Consider the following 23,834-nt stretch of genomic DNA (forward strand, 5'->3'; position numbering starts at 1 on the left):
TTTATTCAAGCATCACTTTCTACTCATCATTCAATGTTGTAAATCAGGTGACATTGCCATGGAATCGCTTAATAAAAGTGTTTACATGTATTACTATGTTGCTAGTGTCCAGCAGGTAGAGCTAGTGTACACGATGCTTCTAAGCTGACATCTTGAAACAGAGCATACTTAAGCTAGAATACTAATAGTTGAACATTTTTTTACCTTTCAATTTATTTGTATATCGTGTTAACGTTTAAAAAAAAACTTAAACCGATATTACAATGTTAACCTACGAAGCTGGTGTTGTTTTACAATGTTTGACATTTATTTGAAATCTGCTGTATTGCTGACTAAAACTGACAACCATCTGACGGCATTGTGAAAGCATCAGTGTGTGTGTGAGTATCGTTAGTCATCGGTCAAGTGAGAGTGCAAGAGAGTCAGCCGAGGTCCTGCGGCAGGAGCAATGCCAACTGCCCAGCACTAAACCTTCGACAGCACAACGTGAAAATTGAAAATTCCCACCGACTGGCCGACCGTGTGCCACGAGCGAGAGAGCGAAGAGATTGAGTGAGCTTGGGTCTGGGTACGAGCACTCACACATGCGCGCTCCCACCAGTGAGAGCAGAGAGCCCAGTGAAGGATTTTTCCGCGGAGCAGCCAGCAGTGGCAGCAACCAGCAGCAACCAGCAGTCAGCAGCCAGCAGAGTGAAATTGGAAAAGTCACCCGAGAAATCAGTTTGGCCTGTTTGGCCAGTTTGAGTGAGCGTCGAGGTCAGCAGGTAGCAGCAGTGCGCGTTTTCCTCGCGTTTTGTGCCCTCCGTGTGAATCCTTTTTCTGTTCGTTTTTCCTTTCGGCGAGACTGGCCCCGTGGCTGCGCCCCGTCCGCTGGCGAAAGTGTGAGTGTGCATGTGGCGCTGCCCCTTGTACGTGTGACCCTAGCAGCAGCCCCACTGCTGTACGTGTGACGGGCAGAACGGCCGAGGAAGTTTCATTTTTTTTCCTGCGCTGCACTAGCGGGCGCACGAACACGGTGAAGGTGAATCGATCTGTCCGAAACTTCCGAGCTGCAGTATCTGCGGATTCCGAAAGTCTAAAGAACCCTCAAAGGCAGACGCGTGTAAGAGGAATCGTCCCAACCGGATCATCTGCACCGGATCGTTCGTCCTGGGACAATTACCAGGGGACGGAAGTGAACCACATACCTATGTGTATGTGTATGTGTGCGTGTGTGTGTGTGTGTGCTCCACAGTTCGAGCGTGTGTGTGTGTAGTTATGTGAGAAATGAATGAATGAAAAAAAAAACAACGAAAACTATTTTCCAGGCAAAATGGAGACCTTCCTGTGTGTAACGTGCGTGGTCTGAGGTTCCGGCAGACATTTTACGACCTGCAAACTAATAATCGCTGCGTGCTGGAATGCTCGGTATTGTCGCTGTTATCATCATTATGATCATTATCATAGTTATCCTTACGCTCTTTATCATCTAATACCATCATCATCATCATCATCATCATCATCATTACCGAAGTAGCACCATCGTTTAGTACGACCACTAGCGCAGCTAGGACACATCCAGGACACAACCAATACCAGCGGCTCGACGACCCAACCAACACTCGCGAAAGCTCGCTCCTGGCGTACACCTACTGTCCGATAGCAAACCCACCCACTGACACACATCGGAACACATACACGAGCACGCGGCCACACGGGCCAAGTGACATTTGGGTGTACCGTGATCGGTTTGAGGGAGATGAAACTGTTCTTCCTGAGACTTCTGAGGACTGTTTTTATTCGTACCACGTTTTGCCTGTAAATTCCCTTACAGTAGTTCACATTCAGTGAGCTCAACAGCATTTGAATACCGTGCCTGAATTTTCGTACTCTTCGTGCAGAAGGTAGTGAAGTTTGGAATAAATTACCCTGGGCAGATGGGACAGACATCTTCCTCGGAAGAGAAACAGGCGCAAATCGAGAACAATTATTGTGTGCATTCGTGCGTAGCACGTTGTACACCCACAGGACGGGACATCCAGCGCCACTAATCCAAGGGGTAATGGAGGTGGGATGGTGGCGGTGATGGTGTCCCATTGCCCTTAATTCAAAGTTAAGGCATAGTGGATGCCCCCATCTCGTTCGGAATGTCAAACGAGATGAAGCTTTGACCATATGTGTTGTAGCTGGAGGGCATTTTGGACAAACATTCCCAATCCCAGTAATTGAAGGTCCCATGACGGATGACCGGATACGAGGACCAACCATTGATGGTTGGTACACCTTATCGCACACAGGCAGCACGGTTTTGTGAGAGAACACCTTAGAGCACACGATGTAAACCAAACGAAAAGAAAATAGAAATACAGAGAGTCGAGAGCACCAGTTTGCCATCGGTGGCACACAAATGAAAACGGAAAAAACACGCACACACAGTGAAGAGAACGATCAGCATGCTCGGAAGGCTCCAAAACTTCCCCCGAAAAAAAAAATATATATAAAGCCCCAATATAAAGGAGGCGCTGGGAGAGCAGCGATGGCGTGTGATTAAGGCGAGGGAGAGTGCGTGAAATTGTCTCTCGCGTACCGAAGAGCGAAGAGTGGTCCCATTCAGTCGGGTTGCCTTGTTGTGTGTTTGCTCCGTGTGTTGCTCCGTGTGACCTCGCAGTACGCATGAGTGATGTTATCGATTGATTGCGCACGCAAACCCTTTGCTCGTCGCGCCATCTCGCTGCAACCGAGCGCTAGTGGCCAGCAGCAGCAGCAGCAGCAGCAGTAGTAGCACCAGCAGCAACATCAGCAGTAGCAGCACCATCAGCAGGCTGCGCACAGCACTGGTTTGATGCGGTTTCGGGAATAGGAAGCAAACGCATCCCAAACCACATACATACATACACGTCCGCAGACAGACGCAACGCACACAGCGAACGAGCGTGTGGTGTAGTGTTGTGTGCGCGTGCTGATCGTGCTTCCGGAACCAACGTGCGGACCAGGTGCGGTGTGTGTGTGTGTCGCGTGTGTGCAGACAGGGTTCGTGGCCAACCAGCACCGATTCAGGGCCAGGATCAGGTGGTACACGAACGCCGCACTGATCCGGAAGGGACGCGTGCATTAGCGTGGCATCAGCGAGTGTTTCACGAGTGGAGTTCTCGGTGTGTCTCGGTGGACCGGGGGAAAGGGAGCAGGACGCGTGTGAGTGTGTGTGTGTGTGCGCGTTTGTGCTGTGTGCCTGTGTGTGGGTGAGGTGGGTGGGTGCGTGTGTGACAGCGAGGGCGGACCGTGATCTACCGGATCTTGCTCAGCCACTCACGACGCTGAGCCGTTCCCGAATGGCTGATCGGTCGCTAACTGTGTTACTGCGTGCAGGATGGCCACGGGTAGGCCCTGTCCGCACCCGGTAGTGTCGAAGATTGTGTATGTGTGTGTCCGCGGTTTGGGTTGGTGATTTGTATGGCAGAAGCTGCCGATGGGCTCCGGTGGGCATAGCGCTGAGGATGATGGTGCGAAGGGTATCAGGTCACTAAGGTTCTCCGTGTCGTGTTCCCCAGTGCCAATGGTGGAAGTGTTGTTACAGCACCAGCAGCAGCAGCAGCAGCGGCGGCAGCTCGAGTCGTTGTCAGTGTCAGTGCGGTCGTGCAGCAGGAGCAGTGCTAGTTTGGCGTTTGTCGCTCGTGGTGGCTGTCAGTGTGGGCCCGTGAGCCCGGTTTCGGTGGTGCGTGCGTGCGCGCGTGACCGTCGCGGGCATTAGAGCAGGAAAGCGCCGTCACAAGAAGAGGAAAAAGAGAAGCAAGGAGGAAAAAAGAAGCAGAAGAAGCAGAAGAAAAGGGTATTAGAAGCAGAGAGGAGGAAGCGAGGCGCCACCGGAAGTGCCCGTGGTATTTTTTTTTTCGTTCGAGCCGCCTCCGGCCGTGGCATCGTCGGTAGTGACGGGTGGACGCGGGGGATCGCGGGGCAGCGGGACGGCAGAGAGCGGACGTTCGGCGCACGGCGGACGATGATGGTGGGGCCATGAGCCCGAGCCCCGAGGTCGTTGCGAGCCGCAAGCGCGTCTCAAGCGGGCCTGCACCATGCTAGCGCCGCCGAACCCGAGGTCAATATGCGGCCAGGACCCGGGCTGGTCGTGATGGCGCTTGCGTTTATTTCGGGGGCTCGGCGAGGCACCGGTCAACAGAGCAGCAGTGCCAGTCATAGTGGCAAGTTGGGCAAAGTTGGAGAAGACAATACGGGAGAAGGCGGCGCACTAACGCGGATCAATCCGTGGCTTTCGGCGTGCGATCTGGAGCAGCCCAACTCGGCACCGGATCTCCAGGTTAGTAAATGCCGGCAAACTCCTTCCGTTATCCGTTTTCAGTTTTTGACTCCATTCTGCTTTCGAACTGTATCGTAGCTATGGATAAATTGCAATAATTCAGGATAATCGTCCATACGACGTAAAACACCTACCAATTCGTTTTTGTATCTCAACAACCCTATCATATTGCTCAGTTGAACTGTTATATGGGATTTTCGTGGCCTCCATGCATGGCCTACCTGGCCTACCATTCACTCCTTGGCTTTCTCCGCTAGCAGAATTGTCTTGATTTTTCCTCTTCTCCGAACTCCAGTCTGTTGATGATCGTAGCCAACAGAAAAGAGGAAGAAAACAGTGGCTCCACCAGCATGAAACCCATTTCTGGAGCAATAGCACCGGGATACACGTCCCATTCATCAATTATATAATAATAAAATTCTGCCGTCCCACAACGCTCTCGCCACTGCTGTCGCGAAGGACTCGTTGGAGATGGTACCGGAGCATAAGCGTGTGCTACCGAAGAGCATAAAACCCAAGAGCGGAGAGTCCGTCTTGAACTTCATCTAGGGGTAGTGCGATAATGCTCCGGGGGAGTCCTGCCAAAAAAAAAAGCCTCCCCCTCGCCCGTTCCTAATGTTTGTTTCTCACGAGATGCGTGAGATCAATTACTCTCCAGGACACGAAACCTCGGCCGCTCTCAGCTCGCCAAACAGATCCGGCTGGGACTTTTCGTGGTAGGCAGATGTCGGTTGCTTTTTATATTGCTGTTGGACGCACGATGAAACCTAAAATTGGATTCGCGGAAGGAAAGAGAGAAAACACACCATTGACTGCTCGTTCGAGCGTGCTGAAATGTTTGCTTGTTGGGGTAGTAGTAGTTTTAGTAGTAATGAAAATAACGCTAGTGGTAGCGATACTATCGCTGGTGTTAGTATCAAACACATCCTCGTCGGTATTGCTGTAGTGGTGATGCAAATGAACTTCAAATTTAATCCATCCCGCAGCAGGCAGCAGGTCTCTCATTTCCCAATTCTTCGGTGTTCCACTGTTTGAAGTCTGGTTCACACATTTTTATATCCAATTTATGCTAATAGACTTCAGCAATGCAGAGTTCACTTTTTATGATCGAGCTATCAATCGCATGCCATTTTCAATTTAATGTGCATGAATATTTTAAATAAATAGCGAATTTCTAGTTGAAAATTGTAACAGTTTATTTCACCTTGCAGAACTGCACTTGACAGTACAGATTATTCCCTAATCAAATTGGAAGCGGTATGTTCTGAGGAAATGATAAAGAATAAAGAGAGCATTGCACGTGGTATACGATACCTCTAGGTCTAGGAGCTTTCAATACTATAAAATTAATTATTTAATTTATTGTGTGGTATACAAATGTTTGAAGTGTTGATTGATTTTGTTATCTTAGATATGCCAGACTTTTACAATTCAAAACAGGTTCCAATTCCTTTTTGAAAAGTATCTCCTTATGCTTCATGAGTTATTCAGGCCGTACCAGATATTAGTCAAGAAATGTCAGAAATTTCTCAGAAAGAATTCTTACCTTTCCAAATTAAAACAACATATAGAAGAGGTTAACATCTGGAATAGTTTTATAGATGTACTTATAAACCAATGTTTAATAATTTAATGATTGAAGTGGTTAAATAATGTGTGCAATGAGGCTCCACCAGCAAATAACAAAAAATCCCACACACAACCCTGACGCGGATGTTACCTCAACCAGGATAAATTATTCTGTTTGTATGGCAAGCAACTAACATACCAGCGGTCTCAAATCAATATTGATATTGTTGCCGTCTATTGATATTGTTGTGTCCGGAGCTTATACAGGCTCCGGTAAAGCGAATGAAGCTTTCTATAAATTTATCAACGTCAACTGTGCTATCTCGGTGCTTGGCCACATCACACGTCAATGTATGTGATAGAAAAGCCGAGATAAAGCCAAGCATTTAGCGAAGGAAGCAAACAGCAGTCCAATGAACTAAAGCAACATCAAGGAAGCAAAAAAAACAACAACACACGCTATATATATGCTAGGCTTCAACCACAGAACACACTCGGCAAGGAACGGCGAGAAAAGCATAAGTAGCAATACTTCATGCTGAGATCGGCACGCCACCGCCACACACTGGTACACAGTTCGCCCAAATTCCGGGCCCGTTCGCAAAGAATCGACCAGAAAGATTGTCATTTACTAAGCCACGCCGCGCTCTGTGGTACGGGATTCTGCGAGGCGGGCGTACAAACGTGATAAAAACGCCGTAAGTAAACCGTAACAGATTGCATGAGAACGCGTGCTACACATACAGCGGGATGCTGGTTATTCCAGCCCCCGTACGGCGGTGTTGGGTCTGCTGTGGGTGGCCGTAAGGTGGTGAAGCATTTGAAAGGGCCCGGGCACCCGGGAGATGGATTGATGCCATCTTCATCAAGCACCGACCACCGCATGATCACCGTTACGTGAGATAAGCGGTACAGATATTGGTAGGCTTTCCTACCCGCACAGACCGTCATGTGCCATTGAGGACCCCTTAGCCCGTTGGTTGTTTTCTGCATTCCGTTAGCATAAATGGAGCGCGGCGCGATGAAACGAGTTGATCGAACTGGCAAAGGGAAGGGCGCACACAACAATAAAAAAATGGATTCCATCACAAGAGCTTTCCCCCCTGCAAGCAAGCGGGGGTTGCTATGGTAAAGTGTTTCGACACGGAGTGTATGCTGGACAGCAAAAAAAAAAACGGAAGAAAACCGACACCATCACCTTCAGCAACGGCAAAAAACTCCGCCAGCCAAAAATTCCACCCCATTCCGCCCTCAACTGATTTTTCTGGGTTTTCCCTAAGTTGAAAGCCCATCATTCATCGGGAGAGAGGACATTAGCATAGGATCATTTTATTGCTCAATTCATTCCCGACCCTTTCCCAGGGTGTTTAGTACTGCCGCAAGAATTGGGGTGATAAAAAAAAGCGACACGCACTAGGATTGACGGGGGGGTTTTCTTCTTCGCGTTTGATGAAATTGGGACGTGAGAAAGTGACAGATCTGAGGAATCATCAAGAATGTGGAAGAAGAACGGACGAAGCAATAGCCTTGAAGAATAGGGACAAGAAAATCCCTAACAGCCTCACCTCGTTCGTCGTACACTAGCTCGTCGATTCTTGGACGAAATTTCTCACCGTCCGTCCGCTGTTCGTGATCGCCGGATCGCGGATGTGTATCTGTTTGATTTGAACTTGGTCAAAGGAGAATTGATTCGTTTTTTCCCGTTTTGTGTCCATTCTTGCTTTCATTGCTCTGCTTTTTTTCCCCCCACACCCATACACATACAACCCGCTTGCTGGCCTCCTTATCCCGCTGTGCTATTACTTGGTGTTATTCAATATTCTTCCCTTTTCCCCGAAGGATGGAACGAAAATGGGGCTACCGCTTTCATATCATTAACATATAGCTACCCTACCCTCCGGGGTCGATCGGTGCCTGAACCGAAGGAGTAAGCAGTGCGGCCTCTGCTTCCAGTCGCTCCGGGCGCTTCCGTTCACGGGTGTTAAGAAGAGCCTTTCCGCGATATCACGCTATTGGGGAAATTTTCACGCTCGTCTTTCTTTCCGACGAGCCAGCGAAGGAAAATCCGTTCCCTACGTTGCTTCACTCAGCTCGCGCTCTTTTGTTACAGCACACGGCGAGCTGCGAGCGAGAGAGAGAGAGAGAGAGAGAGAGAGAGAGAGAGAGAGAGAGAGAGAGAGAGAGAGAGAGCGAGAGCTCCACGCGAAAAGGCGAACGCATTCCATCGGCGGTTGTGCTGGTGTTAGTGTATGAAAACGGGATAGTTTTCCTGTAACGGAAATGGCCTTTTCTCGCACCCTTGCGTGATCTCTCCGTTACGCGGTGATCCGCTCTCGTACTCACGCTGACTCGCGCTCGCTCTGTATGTTTTTGCTGCTAATAAAACCCAGCTCGCTTAGTAGCAGGCTCACTAACACACCAGCTGGGGATTGATCTCAGCTGAGGGCTTCGGAGGCGACGACGATGCTAACACCAACACCAACGCCACTGCCATGTTTGTGGTACTGCCTTGACACACTTATACCAGCGCAAATTCGGGAGGCATCCGTCTTGATCCTGCTCATTCACAACTATGCGCTTCCTTATCACGGGCCAAGCATCGGGCAGGGATCCGGATTCGATGAAATGAAGCAAACCGCAAGTTTCTGTGTGAGGATTCCACTCCTTTTTTTTTGTGAGACAAAAGTTTTTCCTTACCACGGCACGCATTTTCACCCAATATCCTTGCCGGACGGACCCGTGTACTCATAATCTTTTCCCTTTTGTACTTGTTGTTTTCTTTCTTTTTCTTCCTTTGTTATTCCTCTTTTGTGCTGGATAAACAATATGTCACACCAGCGTTTAGACAGGAGGGGCAGTGGATCGCTGGTTGATATCACGTTCCGCATTCGCTGCGAAAACCCCCGGAAGGCTTTATTAATCGCCATCGGCAGTCATCGCTATTGATTTTAATTTGCTGCCATTTTCCACCCTCGTTTCCCATTTCTGAGCCCAACGGAATGGCGGAACTGCTTTAGTAAAGGGGAGCGAAACCTGTTTTCTGGCGATGATCTAATCGATCAGACTGGGAAGTTACTTAGAACAGTGTTGGGACGCTTGAGGAAGTGGAGAATGGACTAACGGTTTTAAAATTGGTTTCTGTTTTTTCTTCGGACGGGTTCAGCAGCAAATAATTCTGCTTCTGATGTTCCTTTTAGACAATTGTGATGAGCATAATGAATGGAGCGTTACAATCACAAAGCAACGGGTTGAAAGAGTGGCCCATTGTGAAATGTAATGAAAAACTAAGTAATAATAAACAATGGGGTAGCTTTCACGTGTAGAAAGGATCGTTTATTCAGTTCTCGATAGTACAAAGTGTCGCAGTTTTTCAGTTCGAAAAAAAATAACAAAGAAACAATAGGAAGAAAATTGAGTTGTTTCAATGAAAGCAATCGTTATAATCAAGCCGAATATTGTAGTTTTTCTGAACGTCAGATGTAATATCGTGCGATTCCATAGCGATCAAAATATAGATACGAGAAAATCAGGACTGGAGGAATCGGTCCTGCTGGAATTTTGTATGAGACCAACACAGCTGCCAAATACAACAAGAGTTCCTCCTGATTTCCCATTTCGATCAACTTTAAATTTGATCCTCGTTACATTAAACCGAGTTCAGTTTAATGCCATTCATTTAAAATTCAACATTAGTTTATTTATTTTCAATATTTCTGCCTCATTTCTTTGCAAACCTGATGAAATTAGAAGTTCTTTTTTTCTGATCTACCACGTAAAATGAATATGAACATTCTACTAGTTAAATAACATAAAATTTCACTCACAAAACAGTATAACTTGGTAGTTGTAGACGTCAGATTTGAAAGAATAGCAAGACATTTTCAAATCTCTAACCCCACATCACATCGGATATCCCCAGTTTGAGATGGCTTACCAACAGTACGGAGGAACGATTACGTCCCTATGAGAATGCTTATGATGTACTACTCACACATAAGAGCCCTGTTCAGGGTTGGTTCGTCGATGGGCGTTAGTGTACGACTAGTGGCCTGCGTGAAGGCGACGAACCACTCGATCTTGAGGTGTACCGATGTACCGACCACGCTTCGGATGTTACGAAACCCATCAGTTCGCCCACACTCCGTCGTACTTTCCTATGGCACTCGAACGCACTTGGTCCGTATGTTTACCGGGTTTGCAAGACTTTTGTCTTTTACCTTCCTGTGCCGCCCGACCCGACGAGAAATTGAACCGTAAAAATATGAGTCTCACACGAAAGTTAAGGAATGTGTTGCGTGCGGTCGCGTGCATCGGACAGCATCTCCTGGATCGAGTGATTCTTCGACCTATCCAACCATTTCGCTCCCAGCTTCTAACAAAGCTCCCCGACTGTTACCTAACCAACTCCGGCAGCGATGGTCCTGCCGGCTTCATCCTTTCCCCCGGTGGACGTGATTGTCCCTGTTTCTGACTTTTATTAATTGATTTCGATTCCATTTGAGGCGAGCGTAAGACAGGAGGTCTCCGTTTCTTTCGCCTTAGTTTGCCCACCGGGCTGTGTGTGGCTATGTATCACCCATTTCGTTTATTCGGTGACCTGGAAGGATGGGAAATTTCGGATGTCTCGGTGCAGAAGCGCTGCGATTGTGATACCCGTCGGGCGGGACCGAGCAAATGGAGCTTGCAATCCACAAATTCCTCGCTGTCTGCTGGCTCGATCTAAACGTCCGCATGGTTGGAACCTTTTTTTTTCAAACCCTCCCGTCCATAGGATCCGGTGGGATAGTTTCTTGGCTGTATTCGCATCGCTGTTTTCCTACCATTCGCTCGTTAATGTAGCAACCTTTCAAAGCGATCCGATGATTGATTTTCGGCGTTCGTCCTGTCGATATTTCGATTCGTTCAATTTCCACCTCGCCTAATGTGAACCATTAGGTGATGGTGTTGTTTTTTTACTCCTGTATCTGTACGTCTCATTCTTACAGACTCTGTAAATCTCTCTCTTTCATTCTCTCGCTCTTCCTCTCCTTAACCTCCTTCTTCGTTGTTGATTCGTTTAGTTTTATATATTAGTCCCATTTCCGGTTCTTAATCGCAAAACCTTGATGCCGACTTTTTTTGGCTTTCCTTGTCATTGTGGGTTTGGGTTGAGGGGGTTGTTTTTTCAGCGATTTCGATTCGCCTGATGGCGTTGTCCGATTAAGCAGACGAAACTGTGCCTAGCTGTGTAGATTTTCCTGTAGAAGACGGATGAGTTTCCATCCTTCGGAACGACCACAAATCGGACCGTTCTATTCTGCTACGGCGAGCTGCAGCAAAACAGCTGGAAGAATCGGGAGGCGAGAAAATGATGTCGAAAATGATGACCAGGAGATCCGGGTCGCCATTACGCGATCATGCTCATTCCACGCTACGGGCACGGCATTAGGGTGCAGGTCAACCTGATGGCAGATTGGGATCTGGCTAGTTTTTGGCATCGCGTTTGGCTTTCTGCTTCGTTCGCAAATCATTTCGATCCCAGCCCTCCCGCCAGCTTGAAACGTGCCAAAACAGTGAACAAATAACACACCGAACTGGGCCGCTGTTCGGCGGTCCCACCCCAGCGCGTCTGGCCGCTAGAAAAACATGGAAATTTCACTCTCCGTCTGACAGCTAATTAGATGAATATCACTTTAAAGTGTGTATGTGTGCAAAAAAATAGGTGCGTCCTTGTTTGGACGTGCGTATGTCCGTGCGTTTGTATTTGTGGGTGCTACAAGTGTTCAGAATAATTTAGAATAAATATCGACCGCGATCTAAATTTAGACGCTCATTGATGGCACTGCTGGCGCTTCCCGTACATCCTTCGGACCGCAGGCAGTCTGTCGGTGCAGACCTGCTGGAAGGCTCCACACTGCAAACGGAAGGTGGGCTATGGGTTCCCATTTTTTATTAACAATATTGTCACCTTTTTACGTGCCTCGGGCAAGCGCGTGGGCTAAATAATTCATATTTTAATCAGAAGCTAAATAAGGATACGGCTAGGGTCCAAAGAAAAGCATGAGGATTTGATTTTACTTTTTCATACTAAGAGAATCGCACTTTTTTCAGTTTTTTAAAAATAATATTGGCACCATTCAAACTGTCTCAGATAATGAAGAATTCATCACACAGACCTGGGAATTGACTATCAGAAATGGTCCTGCGTTTGAGTGTTACATTATTAAATTTAGATAACATGGTAAGATAACTCAGCCACCACTAACACCAGCTAAGGCTAGCCACTGAGGTCATCAGCTTGATCTGAATCGATTTTTTTAATTTATACTGATAATGGTGAAATTTGTAGGAAACAAAATTAGAATTATCAGTAATTAAAGGAATTATCAAAAATATTAAATATATAAAACAATATTTGATATAATTACTAAATTTTACAACGCAGCATACAACTTGATGGGGTGATAATTAATTTTATAATTTCGCAGACAAATTGTGTTCTATTTGTAAAAAAAAATTAATAAACCTTGTGCCGAGTTTTTAATGTGGCGCCTTTTATAATAATTGTATTAATAATAATAATAATAATAATAATTGTATTAAACTTTAGAGTAGTATTCGCCATACATTTGGTTAAAAAGGTTTTGTTAACCAAATGATCGACACGACCTTTACGATCGACGGAATCTAAAAAGTGAATATGTGAAAAAAACTATTAAATAATTTAAAACACTTTTAAATATATTTTTACGGTCAATATATTCTAAGCAAACTGTCAAAATGTTTAAAAAGTTACTTCTCTCTATCGGCAGAGTTCTCATAATGCCTCTGTCTATATTATCTTAATGTTCCTGTGGAAATCACTTGAGTTATTATTTTACTTTTGCACAATAACTACAAGCGCCAATAACTATTTGCCGGCTAAGGTACAACCGTACAAAATAGCAATAAAACCACCAAATGCCGAATGTTCTATGGCATTCGGCGCAAGCTTATGAAAATAAACTGGATTGCTTTTGTCAATCATGCTGGTTAAGTTTGACATCAAATGCCGACGCGGAATGTACTGGTCGCATCTTTACTTCCATCCCCACTAGCTATGCAGGCGTATCAGATGTTTGCAATGTATGCCGTTTCCGATGCCGATTCCGACCAAGTAGCCCATCGCGGTGGTTGGTACTGCAGCCAAAAAACATTCGGCATGAATATTTATAGTCCTCGGCCATCGCAGAACCGCACGCATGTTGTTGATAGTATCAAATTTCGAAAATAAACCTATATGTTGCTGCTAACCCAGGCTTTTTTTTTCGATTTGCCTCCCCGCCCATGGGGATTCGCCGCCGATTCTGCCCGTTGCAGGGCACCAACGGCAACCGTACACTGTGGAGCGACACACGGTCGAAATGGATATCCATACCGACCGCTGCTAATATCTTCGCTTCCCATGGAGATGAAGGGAGCCGTTTTTGCGGAGGTTTTGTGGGAAGGCGAAATGGTAATACGCCTGCCAGTGCTTGGGCCCGTGTGTGTTTGAGCGTTCTTGTCTTACTGGAGTTAAAATGACTATGCCCATATCCTTGCTCACTAAAGAACCAACGGAATCCTCTCGATTATTCATATTTTTTTGCCTCAGAGTACAACCGCAGCGCAGTGAAGAACCTTCATATTTCGCCCAACTGGTTTTATTCCGTTAGCGCTTGGATGATGCTCTTTTAGAATATACTTAGTTTTCAAAAATTAAAAGCAAGTCAAATATGGACCATATGTGTGAGCAAGAACACATTTTTTATAAAATATTTCTATCGTAAAAAGAACGAGTTATATAATTCTCTCCCCTCCTGCTTTCCAAATTCGGGTCCACTCCGATGTATCTAGTCACTCCATCTTAAAGAGTCTTGATGGATTGCACTTCCACGTTCCACACATCTAACGTGACCGTGCTTTCGATGCTATGTGCATGTGTCTCCAATCGTTCACTGGCAGCAACCACATGTCCCGCATGGTCCTGTCGCCACCGCAATCTACCCCCGGAAGGTGTACATTTGCGCGAGAAAACTAGGACACGCCACTCGTCAGCGTGTTGGTGAAGACCGTGCCTTTACGAAGCCGGGCCGGGCACACTGCAGTAATTGACCTTCGATTTTATTGTGCGAGTAAATTTATTGCGCTTTCGATTGCTGCATGCCCGCGGCAGCATCGGAAAACGCCGGATCGATCGGGCTCGAACCTCAGCCTGGGCCGGTGCTGCTGTCGTCGTTAGCTAACCCCGTTTCTCTAAACCGATAAGACAAACGAAGGATTTCTTTCGCAATGTGCACTGTGAAACACACATAACGGCACAATATATTACTTTTTAATTGCATCGGTCAAGCGACGCCCTCGCTCGGGTTGGGATTTCATTGGCTCTTCGGTTGGGTACGTTTTATTACGCTCGTTTGGAGTTCTCGCTCGACTCAGAGAAGGCTTCAGTGTTCAACGTTTCTTTACCGTCAGGAGTCATGGCTTGGCCAAAACACATATTTTTTGGATTTTATTTGGGTTAGTAACGAACGAATCAACACATATAGATAAACACATGTTCCCGGCTATTGTTCAAGGAGTTGTTTTCATTACATTAAATTCGATGCACTACTACAAACTATGAATGCTGTAACCATACTTATTTGTATCAAATGCACTATTTTTAATTACCACTTCAGAGGCAACACTGTCAATAGTACTATTATGTCAACAGCAACTACTGTCATGTGCTGCCTTGAGGTTTTCTTGAGCATTTTTCTTGTTTGGGAACAAACTATTAAACAAGTCAGTTGTTCTGTAATGACGCTACTTGATTGTTTTGATGCTTCAGAAGTAGAATACTGTAAGCCACACAGTAAATTGTAAGCAGCAAATGTAACTGCTTAGCTTAAAATCTCTTTAAAAGAAATATACAATAGCTCATAATGTGTTTTCTTTGGCAAAAAACCCCTAAAAATACCAAAATATACGGAATTTCATTTTCGCTTTTTTCTTCTTCTTCTTCTTCTTCTTCTTCATTTTCGCTTTTCTTCGTCTTCTTCTACTTCTTCTTGGGTCGTTTATAGTAAAGCACATCGTGCTAGCATTGACAGATCATCAATTCGTTTCCAAGGAACTCTCGGTTCAGAGCTATCCTTCTTCTCCTCTTGCTGCATCCAATCTCCACCCGGGCAAACTCCACCTGTTCTAGCCAACGAGTTCTCTGCGCTTTTCTACACCCCGTGCCGAACGAGTCGCTCATGAGTATCTTTCTGGTAAGGCATGAGTCCGGCGTCCATCTTATCCTTAAGGATTTGACCACCGTCAGGATGTCTGTTCCGCCAAACACCTCAGCTCGTGGTTCTTTCTCCTTCTCATGTACCTTATGTAGCTCACAAATACCGCCAAAGGTAGCTCGTAGCACACGCCGCACGAAAATAGCGAGAGCATTGCCATCCTCCGCCTGTATCGTCCAAGACTCATGGCCATAGAAGACTACTGGACGAATTATTGCATTTCGTGTTATGTTGGAATCTTGTGGATGGTTGGAGTTTTATGGACATGATATTATTTTCCATCGCCATGTGCCTCCGGATTTCGTTGCTTAGGTTGTTATCTGGAGTTGCGATCGTGCCAAAATAGCAGAATTCCTCTATTTCCTCAAGATCGTAACCGTCATCTGATACCCTGTTCTCCAAGCGGAGAGCTACCACGGGCAGAGCATCCAGTAAACAGGTGCTTTGTCTTCATCGCATTGATCATCAATCCAATCCTTAAGGCCACACGTTTCACTCAAGTATACACTTCGAACCCTATCGAAGATGTCTGTCCGGTGAAGTTTTTGTTGTCCGCGAAGCCTATTAATTGAAGTGAATTGGTTTTGTATGCTAGTTTGAGTAAAGGATATTTGTTTTAAATAAAAAAATGCTTTGGGGTTTTATCTAATTTCCTCTTATGTTCCTGATTTCATGAAGGTTCAGTTTCACATAAAAAATTGCATAATATTCTTTTATTGAACTGGCCTGACGACAGATCAGGATAAGCAGTTCAAGAAGGAGTACGAAACAGAATTGTCAAGAATTAATTTGTAGGAAATTTATATCTATATAACTTTATGCTATAATGCATTAAATCTCACTAGTTGCGCGGTTGGAAATGACTTTGAACAAATTGCTTCAACTGATTACTGCTATCATGATCTAAGCTGTAAACAAAACAAGAAAAGCAATGAGGAAATTGATCAGATCGCATTTTAAATTCAGCGTTTTCGAGTTCTGACAAATATACTGAAAAGAAAAATATCGCTTTCTACTTATTAGACAGATCCTCTTGTGTTTTGTACTATACTCACTTCCGGAAGCATAGACTTTCCAAGGAACATCCAGTGGGAAAGCTTTGGCATCATTACATTCGTTGTTTCCATCATTATTATAACGATGGGGTCTTTTCAGCAAATCACTGTTACCGTGCGGCAACTTCTGCTAAGGACCAATCGTGCATTAGAGAAGCTCAGCGCATTACAATATATAGAATGTTTTCACTCATCTTTTATCCACATTGTAATTTTCTTTTAATTACGTAAACAAAACAATAGATGGTGGCCGTATACGGTAGTCAGAAAATTAATGATATTATTTTATAACTTTTACACGCGGGATTACTTTTGAACATTAGTATCAGTCGGATTTGGGGAGTGTTTTAACCATTCCGATAAGTTCAAGATCGCAGTTCACCCGTTCCTGAGAATTCCAACGTGTCCCATCCAAAACTAACAGTCCGGAGTTTTAGCAGTCCCTTGCAACCTTTTCCTCCGCAATCACCCAACCCTCCGAACCCTGCTTGCTCAATCCTCCCTTGCTAAAAGATGCCGGGCGTTACGGTGCAGTAATAAATTCGCACAGAACCGGGCAAGAGACAAAGAGAGAGAGAGAGAGAAAGAGAGAGACTGGGAGAGAGTACCTTCTTAGTGGTAGGCTAAAAATAAGCGGATCGCAATCGCAAACTCCCTCCCACCTCGCACAGCTACCGATCCCGTGTGGGTTAGAGGGTAGGAAAGAAATTCGGTTTCCGTTCGAGTTTTTCAAGAATCAATTTCACCTTCCGTTGCGTCGCCGTCTAATGGATACCCGGTGCCTGCTACCGGTTTCCGTTCCTCAAGCGCAGGTTTACGGGTTCGCCAGTTCCATGCTTTTTTTCTTACTTCGACAGAGTTGGTTCGATTCCCGTCGGTGGTAGCTACTTCGCTTTCCGCCTTTTTATTGCTCTGCATCCGCATAAATCCGGTTCCGTGATACACTTCTCGATCTCCAGCCGTAGGCAGAAGAATAGCGCGAGCAGCATAGTAATAATCAAAATCTCGCTTAAAATTCTTTCCGCCCTATGTTTTCCTGGCCACCAACATGAGCCAGTGGCGATGAGTGATATGGCGTGCGGGTGGGAAGAGGTTGGCGTTTATGCCGGCGGTGGAAAGTTGAATGGGCGCTGGTCGATAATCCCATACCTTTCTTCTTTTGCCTTCCGAACATTGAAGAACATCCGCGCCCGAAGTCCGATCGTCGTGCCAGACACAGCGATATTATTTATTTGAATTATGTTCGGAAAAGTCTCAGCTTGGTGTGGAAAATCGATCGAAATGTGAGCATCCACATTCGGAAATCGTTTGGTGTGTATGGGTGAGGGTATTTTGTTTTAAAAGATGAATATTTATCGTTCGTTTAGCGAAAGGAGGGAAAGTCTTAAAGGGAAACCCTCATTTGCCACCCTCCCCAGGAATTACTATCGAGGTCAGTTTTCGGTGATTGTTTGAAAGGTTTCCGAAGAGGGTCATCAAAATGTTTTTTGCTCAACGAAAGCAAAAGATGAAAAAAAATACGTCTTGTAAGCATACAGTATAAAACCCCATTTATTGCATCCACCACATCGGGGCCAATCCGTAGAGACACATTTCTCTGCTACAAGTGAAAAAATAAATCGAAGAAAATGGGTAAACGGATCGGGAACGGATACCGAGCGGAAACAAATCCTTCGCAGAAACGGTGGGACAGATATCAGTTGTGGAATGGATACACGCATACCCGGCGTGTACGAGCTGAAAATTGGAAGGAATGAATGCAATGCCCTCTGCGGACACTAGTCCCGGATTGAACCTTCGGCGAAAAGGGAAACTCGACTCCGGGCGTAAGGAAAACACGCGAACATACCCGCGCCGTTGTGTTTATTTATCCAAGCTTCTCCGACAGTCGGCAGGTTTATTGGTGTGGATGAAAAGGAAAATGTTCTTGAAGTTCTTACCATACCAGTGTCCTCTTCCGGTCCATTCCGCTCCCGGTTTCTCCACCATCAATCGGTTTTCTCGCAAACACTGCGAGAAAGACTTGCCGTGAAGGGATGGGTGTGCTATACGACTTGTTTGATTGGAGCTGACTTTGGAAGGTTTTTGTTTGTGTATGCTAATGTTTGTCTGTGCCGTACGTGTGCGTGAGAGTGCGCCGACATGTTTGCGCTTGTAGGCGAGAGTAAGCGAGAAAGAGATAGGGAGAGAAAGGAATAGAGAGAGAGAGAGACACTCATACAAAGCGAGAATGATAGGGGAGCTCGCTAATGAAAACAGCGGCACGGAAAACAACGCGATAGATGAATTATGGTTACGGAACTGCTGCCACTCAAACCTGCAGCCGTTACAGCAGCTTCGTAAGTGAGCGCTAGCCGCCTTCAATTTTCCATGACGGTATTTTTTTTCTCCCATTTCGCTTTTTATTCTACTCTTCTTTTACGATCGTAATCGATCAGGAAGTGTTTGCTGGTGCGCGTATGTGATGGTTTTTTTGTTTCATGAGGGGATTCGGGACAGTAACTGTGCACAGGAATATAACGATCGGCCGCGAAACATAAACGGAACGCGCTTCGCACTGGCAGCGGGATCTGCAGATAAGAGCAAATAAATTAAAACTCATTGAAGTTATTTTGGAGGCAGCTCATGTCCGGGACCGTGATGCACGTCTGGACAACAAAGTAATTTTGGTGAAGAGTGAAGTCAATGTAGAAAAAAAGTCAATGGCAACATGTACTCTAGTCGATCGTTGATGCAATCGATGTAAGGCTGACGTCGCACCGGCCAACAAAATATGTTTGATGTGGGAAATTGTTTAGATTGAAGTTTATATCATCTTTGGAAAAATTAGGCAAACAAAGTCAAAGTCCACAAGACTGTGTAATAGTAACCGGTTGTTCATAGTCAAATTCAAACAAGCCAACAATAAAAAAAGGACCATAAGACCTATCTGACCGTTTATCAATTGCTTTGATCATTATTAAAACTCATTTAAAATTGTTAAATGAAAACATTTATTTCGTGTAAATTTGATATCATAATGTTAAAATATATTAACTAATACGTCGATCACGAACGGTTTAACGAAGATGTTAACACATACAAAGATGCTTGAATTCACTTTAAATGCATTAGCATTGTGAAATCGAACTAGTTTTAGTTTACAAGCGACGGATTATCGATAATTCGTGGTAGTAGTCCTGCTATGATCCTTTAAGCATGTTAAATTCATAGTTTAAGATTAGTTTCTTAAGTTCGGTTAAACACATCGTAATAAATTTTCGTAAATATGACAGATTAATTAAGGTTCAAACATCGATAAATAAATTAAATTTGAGAAAAAAAGGATTAATTACTTGATGATTTCTTCGGAAATTTCCGTTCAAATGTTACGTGAAATTCATTTAATATCAATTGATTTGAAGTAAGATATTATTTTAAACACAAACAACACAAAGCAATTCATAGGTCATTTTTCAAAGCTGGGAAATAAACAATCTAACTTAAAAACTTGGTAGATCAGTTTGTTCGGAGAGCTATCAACATTTAAGAATTCGCACGTCAAAACGCATTCAGAAGTTAACATAGACCCTAGTCTTATCATTGAACGAATATTACGAACCGCGCTGACTAAGTTAGCGAACGATAATCTGTTTTGTCTTTATTTTCCTCTGCATTATCGACCATTCCACCTATTTTTTATAACTAATCATTATCGAATAACATTTGACTAATTCATATCCAATTTCCACCATCTCTCTTTCGCCCACAGGGTCAATGTTCAGCCGGTACACTGCCTGTGGCCTGGATAGACGAAGGTCCTGGACCACCGCGGTGTCCACCGCCATGTGAAACATTTCGTACACATGCTACATATAATAATAATAAAAATAGTAATAAGCCATACAATATTGATAATACTAAATATAACATGGAGAACCGGTTAAATGATAAACAACAGTGCCTTGACTATTTGGGCGATAATGAAGAGTTAAGTCCAGCACAAATTTGTAAAAAATCGTCACAAAGTATTGAGACCAAGCTGAAAACATTACGTTTAAGACATTGTTGTGAACGTACCGTTGGCAGTGCTTTACACAACGCAGCCTACGCCGACGTGCTGTACGGCGGTACCAACTGTACCGGGCGGCTGACCGAGCTGCTGGAGACGGACGCACTGGCGGCACGGATCACATGCGAATTTACCGAGGTGCTGATACGGTACGACTGCGGACAGCCGTACTCAATCATCCACCACTGTGAGGATTGTAAGGTAAGTGTCCGAAGGTGTTACCAATAAATACAGCATATTTCAAATAACACTTCCTGACAACAATACAGATTAGTGTCACCTCAAATTGAACCGTCGACTTAACTTAACTGAAACATAGAATAACTTTAAGTTAAATTTGTTTGTTTGCCTTGCAATAGTACAAGCGAAGTTACATGCTTCGCTTTAAGCAGTGTGCAGCTCTTTAACATTCTGTTACTTTGTTATTGTTCTTCAGTTCTTGGTCATTTTCTCTTCATTGTTCGTCGATTGTAGCAAACCGATGCGAACCATCGCTTCCACATGCCAAGCGTGTTCTGGCGAATTAGACAAACTTTTGCTTCACTGCCAACCATAATCTTTATCGCTCTCATCATCCATCCGCCCTGATGTTACCATGGTTCTTGCCCATGCTGTATGTGTGCCAGGGTGTGTGTATCTGTGTTTTATACATTTTCCACATGAGAGCATCCTCGGTCTAGGAACGATTGGCTTTTCCGTCCTGGCCAAAGTTGATTTGTCGGGGTGCGGGGTGAATGGGAAGGTTAAGGGATTGACGATGAAACGCTCGCAAAAGGGATAATCGGTCCAGCAACGCTATCCTACATTGTTGTCTTTCCCTCCATCCATCCCTGTTTGCGTCCTGCAGCAACTGTTTCCGCTGCCGTGATCGCCGTGCAAGCGTGGTAATGAGGACAACCCGCTTTGAGCGCACGAAATGTACGTATGTGTGCGAATAGGATGCTGCATTGATACAGATGATGATGACGGGTGAAAACGCACATCTTCCTGTCCCTTTGCAGGGCTAGTATGGATTTTTTTTTCCGCTTCTCAATTCCATTTCGAGCCCCATTCACTTTGCCCGAGCAATCCATTTCTGAAGCTTGGTTCACTTTTGTTTATTTTTTGTTTGCTCTTTTTTTGCGAACCATCAAACTGTCCCTTCCACCGGGACGGAGTGGCAAGAACTATGCTCACCGGAAATGAGCAAAAGCACAAGGACGTTCCAGCATGAGAAGGATGGGCAACGGCATCACCGGTCTGACCATGGAAATGCTAACCGCGAACTCCTTCCACCGTCTGGAAGGAATGCTTGATGCGGATGCGGTGCCATTCGGTGGCTCGGATCGAAACGACCATCGCTGTCCAACCTTCCGAGACCACCGTGAGCCACCGAGAGTTCACCCGAAACTGGGACAAACCGAATGTATGTAAACGGTTCATAGGTCCCGTGCTACAGCATTCCAAAAATTAGCGCAATGCAGATAAAATGAAAAATTATGCTTAATCGCAGCTCCAGTGCCCGAATGTTGCAGCATAACGAACGCGGTAGTGACGAAGGGTTCGAGTTTGAGCTGGCAACCGGGGGGATACTATCTCTTGGGAAAATTATCATATCTTCAAGGGGCAGCTGCGAGCCTTCCCATTAGAGAGCCTTCTCGTAACGGCTTCAACAACGAGCGAGCGAGTGTAATTACTGTTAAAGTTTCAACGGTACCTAAGATCCTGCTTTCCGCACTCTACTGTTGACTCGACCAGCCACCTCCTGGTTGTGTGCTATGTATGTGAGCTTGGCCCATTTTGCCGAGCGTTTTGGCGGAGTGTTTGAAGTAGAAACAATTAAAACTATTAGTCAAACCATGCCTCGCCTAAACTGTCCTCAACCTCAACCCGTGTTGAAACGCCTGAAATGATTACGGCATGACGATGATGATGGTGATGATGATGATTGTGGTGGTGGTTACAATGAATTGTTATAGCTAAACTGGAATCAACCTACAAATGGTTGCGTCATGCTTTCCGCTGCTTTGGATAATATGTCACAGCACTTGCAAAGCTAGGAAATAGAAACAAACGGAATGATGATACTTTTGTTTCTTTTTGCTCAAAAGAAGTAAAACAAATCTTCTTTATACAATAAAATAAAGTTTCTTTTTTTTTAGTAGCCTCATGATCCTGTTGGTGTGTCAATCAGTGAACGAAACCCTTTCGCTAAAACTAACACACACCGGTTACCACAGCCCATGCAAGTGTTAGACCTCATGGGAACGCTGTAACATTGTTTCAATATTGCAACACCGTTTCCACACCAATGTGTCATGCTGTTCCGACCGATCAACCCGAGCGTGCCCTTCCCAAAAGCAGTGGGAAATTGATTTTAATAATAGATTTGACAATGATGCCACTTCGTGAGGGGAGCCTTTTTGGGTGGGTGGTGTTTCCACTGCGATTGGTGTTGCCACCGCTGTTGCTGCGTTGCTTCGTCGTGCTCTGGGGCAAAATAAGCGCCGACAATCTCATCGACCACGGCGTAGCAACGAGGTCAGCTGATTCAATTAGCCCTTCACACACAAACAATTGCTCCCTTCCCGACCGTCGGCATAGTGCCCCCTGCCTGCTGCTTTAGCACAAAACCTCCACAGTGGAATCTGTGGCATGGCTGCAGCCGCCGGTGAAGGCTTTCAATTAGCTGCGATATATTAGCGAATCATACATTAATGCTTAATAAGACATTGCATTAGGGTGGTCGGTTCGTGGCCCACGTGCCACGAACGCCACTTAATGAATGCTGGGCCGGTGAGAGTTTGCCTAGTTTTACCTTTCGCCCCGGAGGTACAGTTGCGCTAGCGAAACAATAACAGACAGCTATTTGATTGTTGTTTCATTAGACATTTAATCTTATGGAGGCGCCTGGTATTTTGTTCAAATGGAGGCGCCTGGTAGCTCGTGTGGCCGAATGAGTCTGTGTTCCTTTTTCTAACTTTAGTTGCGTATTATTATTTACTGAAAGTGTTGCCACAATGCAGTGTTAACTTAACTATAACATTTTGTTATTCACGCAATTAGAATTATAATTAGAATTCTTGTACAATTACGCGGAATGGACAAATGAGCGTAATTAAATTATTCCTTGCAATACCTATGCAGTAGCTATTGAATCAATGGAAACTATTGCATGTATTGCAATCAGGGTAATTTTAGCTTCGAATCAAAAATAAGTTGAGCCCATTCTTTAAAAAAAAATTCGAATCTACCGCTGACGTGGTGAGTTACCTGTGGTTTGGAAACAATTTGCACTGAAAGTTTAATAGTAATCGACAGCCAAAGGAAAATGGTTGATTCCGTCGAAAAATCAATACCACCGTACTAAACGCATGCTTAACTGGATTTCGTGCGGTACGTTTGCGATAGCACCGTTGCAGCAAATTGGATCAATTGACAACGTACAAAACAAATGACGATATCTTGTCAGTGCAAAGAGGATTCTCGCCACCCACTTACTTGCTCCCCCTCCGTGCTCCCGTATCCGTTTTGTCAAACGGAATAAGGAAGCTTCCAAATTGGAGCAAAAACATCCCGCCCACTTTAGAGGGCATTGATTTCACATAAATCTTGTT

The 23,834-nt window shown here is 45.0% G+C and overlaps 1 protein-coding gene across 5 annotated transcripts in view; it reads left to right on the plus strand.

Moving 5' to 3' along the window:
• Positions 1–655: 655 nt before the first annotated feature.
• The window catches only part of LOC128304119 (uncharacterized), a 53,231-nt gene continuing 30,052 nt past the window's right edge, over positions 656–23,834 (plus strand). Inside the window, exons 1-4 of one of the 5 annotated variants that reach the window (XM_053041258.1) lie at positions 745–764; positions 2,277–2,816; positions 3,528–4,288; positions 19,939–20,439. In XM_053041258.1, the coding sequence (XP_052897218.1) occupies positions 4,076–4,288; positions 19,939–20,439 (714 nt within the window). In that variant the 5' untranslated portion in view covers positions 745–764; positions 2,277–2,816; positions 3,528–4,075. Of the gene's footprint in view, positions 765–2,146; positions 2,817–2,991; positions 3,132–3,158; positions 4,289–19,938; positions 20,440–23,834 lie in introns of those variants that run through there. The other 4 variants (XM_053041257.1, XM_053041256.1, XM_053041259.1 and 1 more) reach the window with 4 other exon arrangements.

The sequence above is a fragment of the Anopheles moucheti genome, chromosome 3 (genome assembly GCF_943734755.1).
Source record: "Anopheles moucheti chromosome 3, idAnoMoucSN_F20_07, whole genome shotgun sequence".
NCBI lineage: Eukaryota > Metazoa > Arthropoda > Insecta > Diptera > Culicidae > Anopheles > Anopheles moucheti.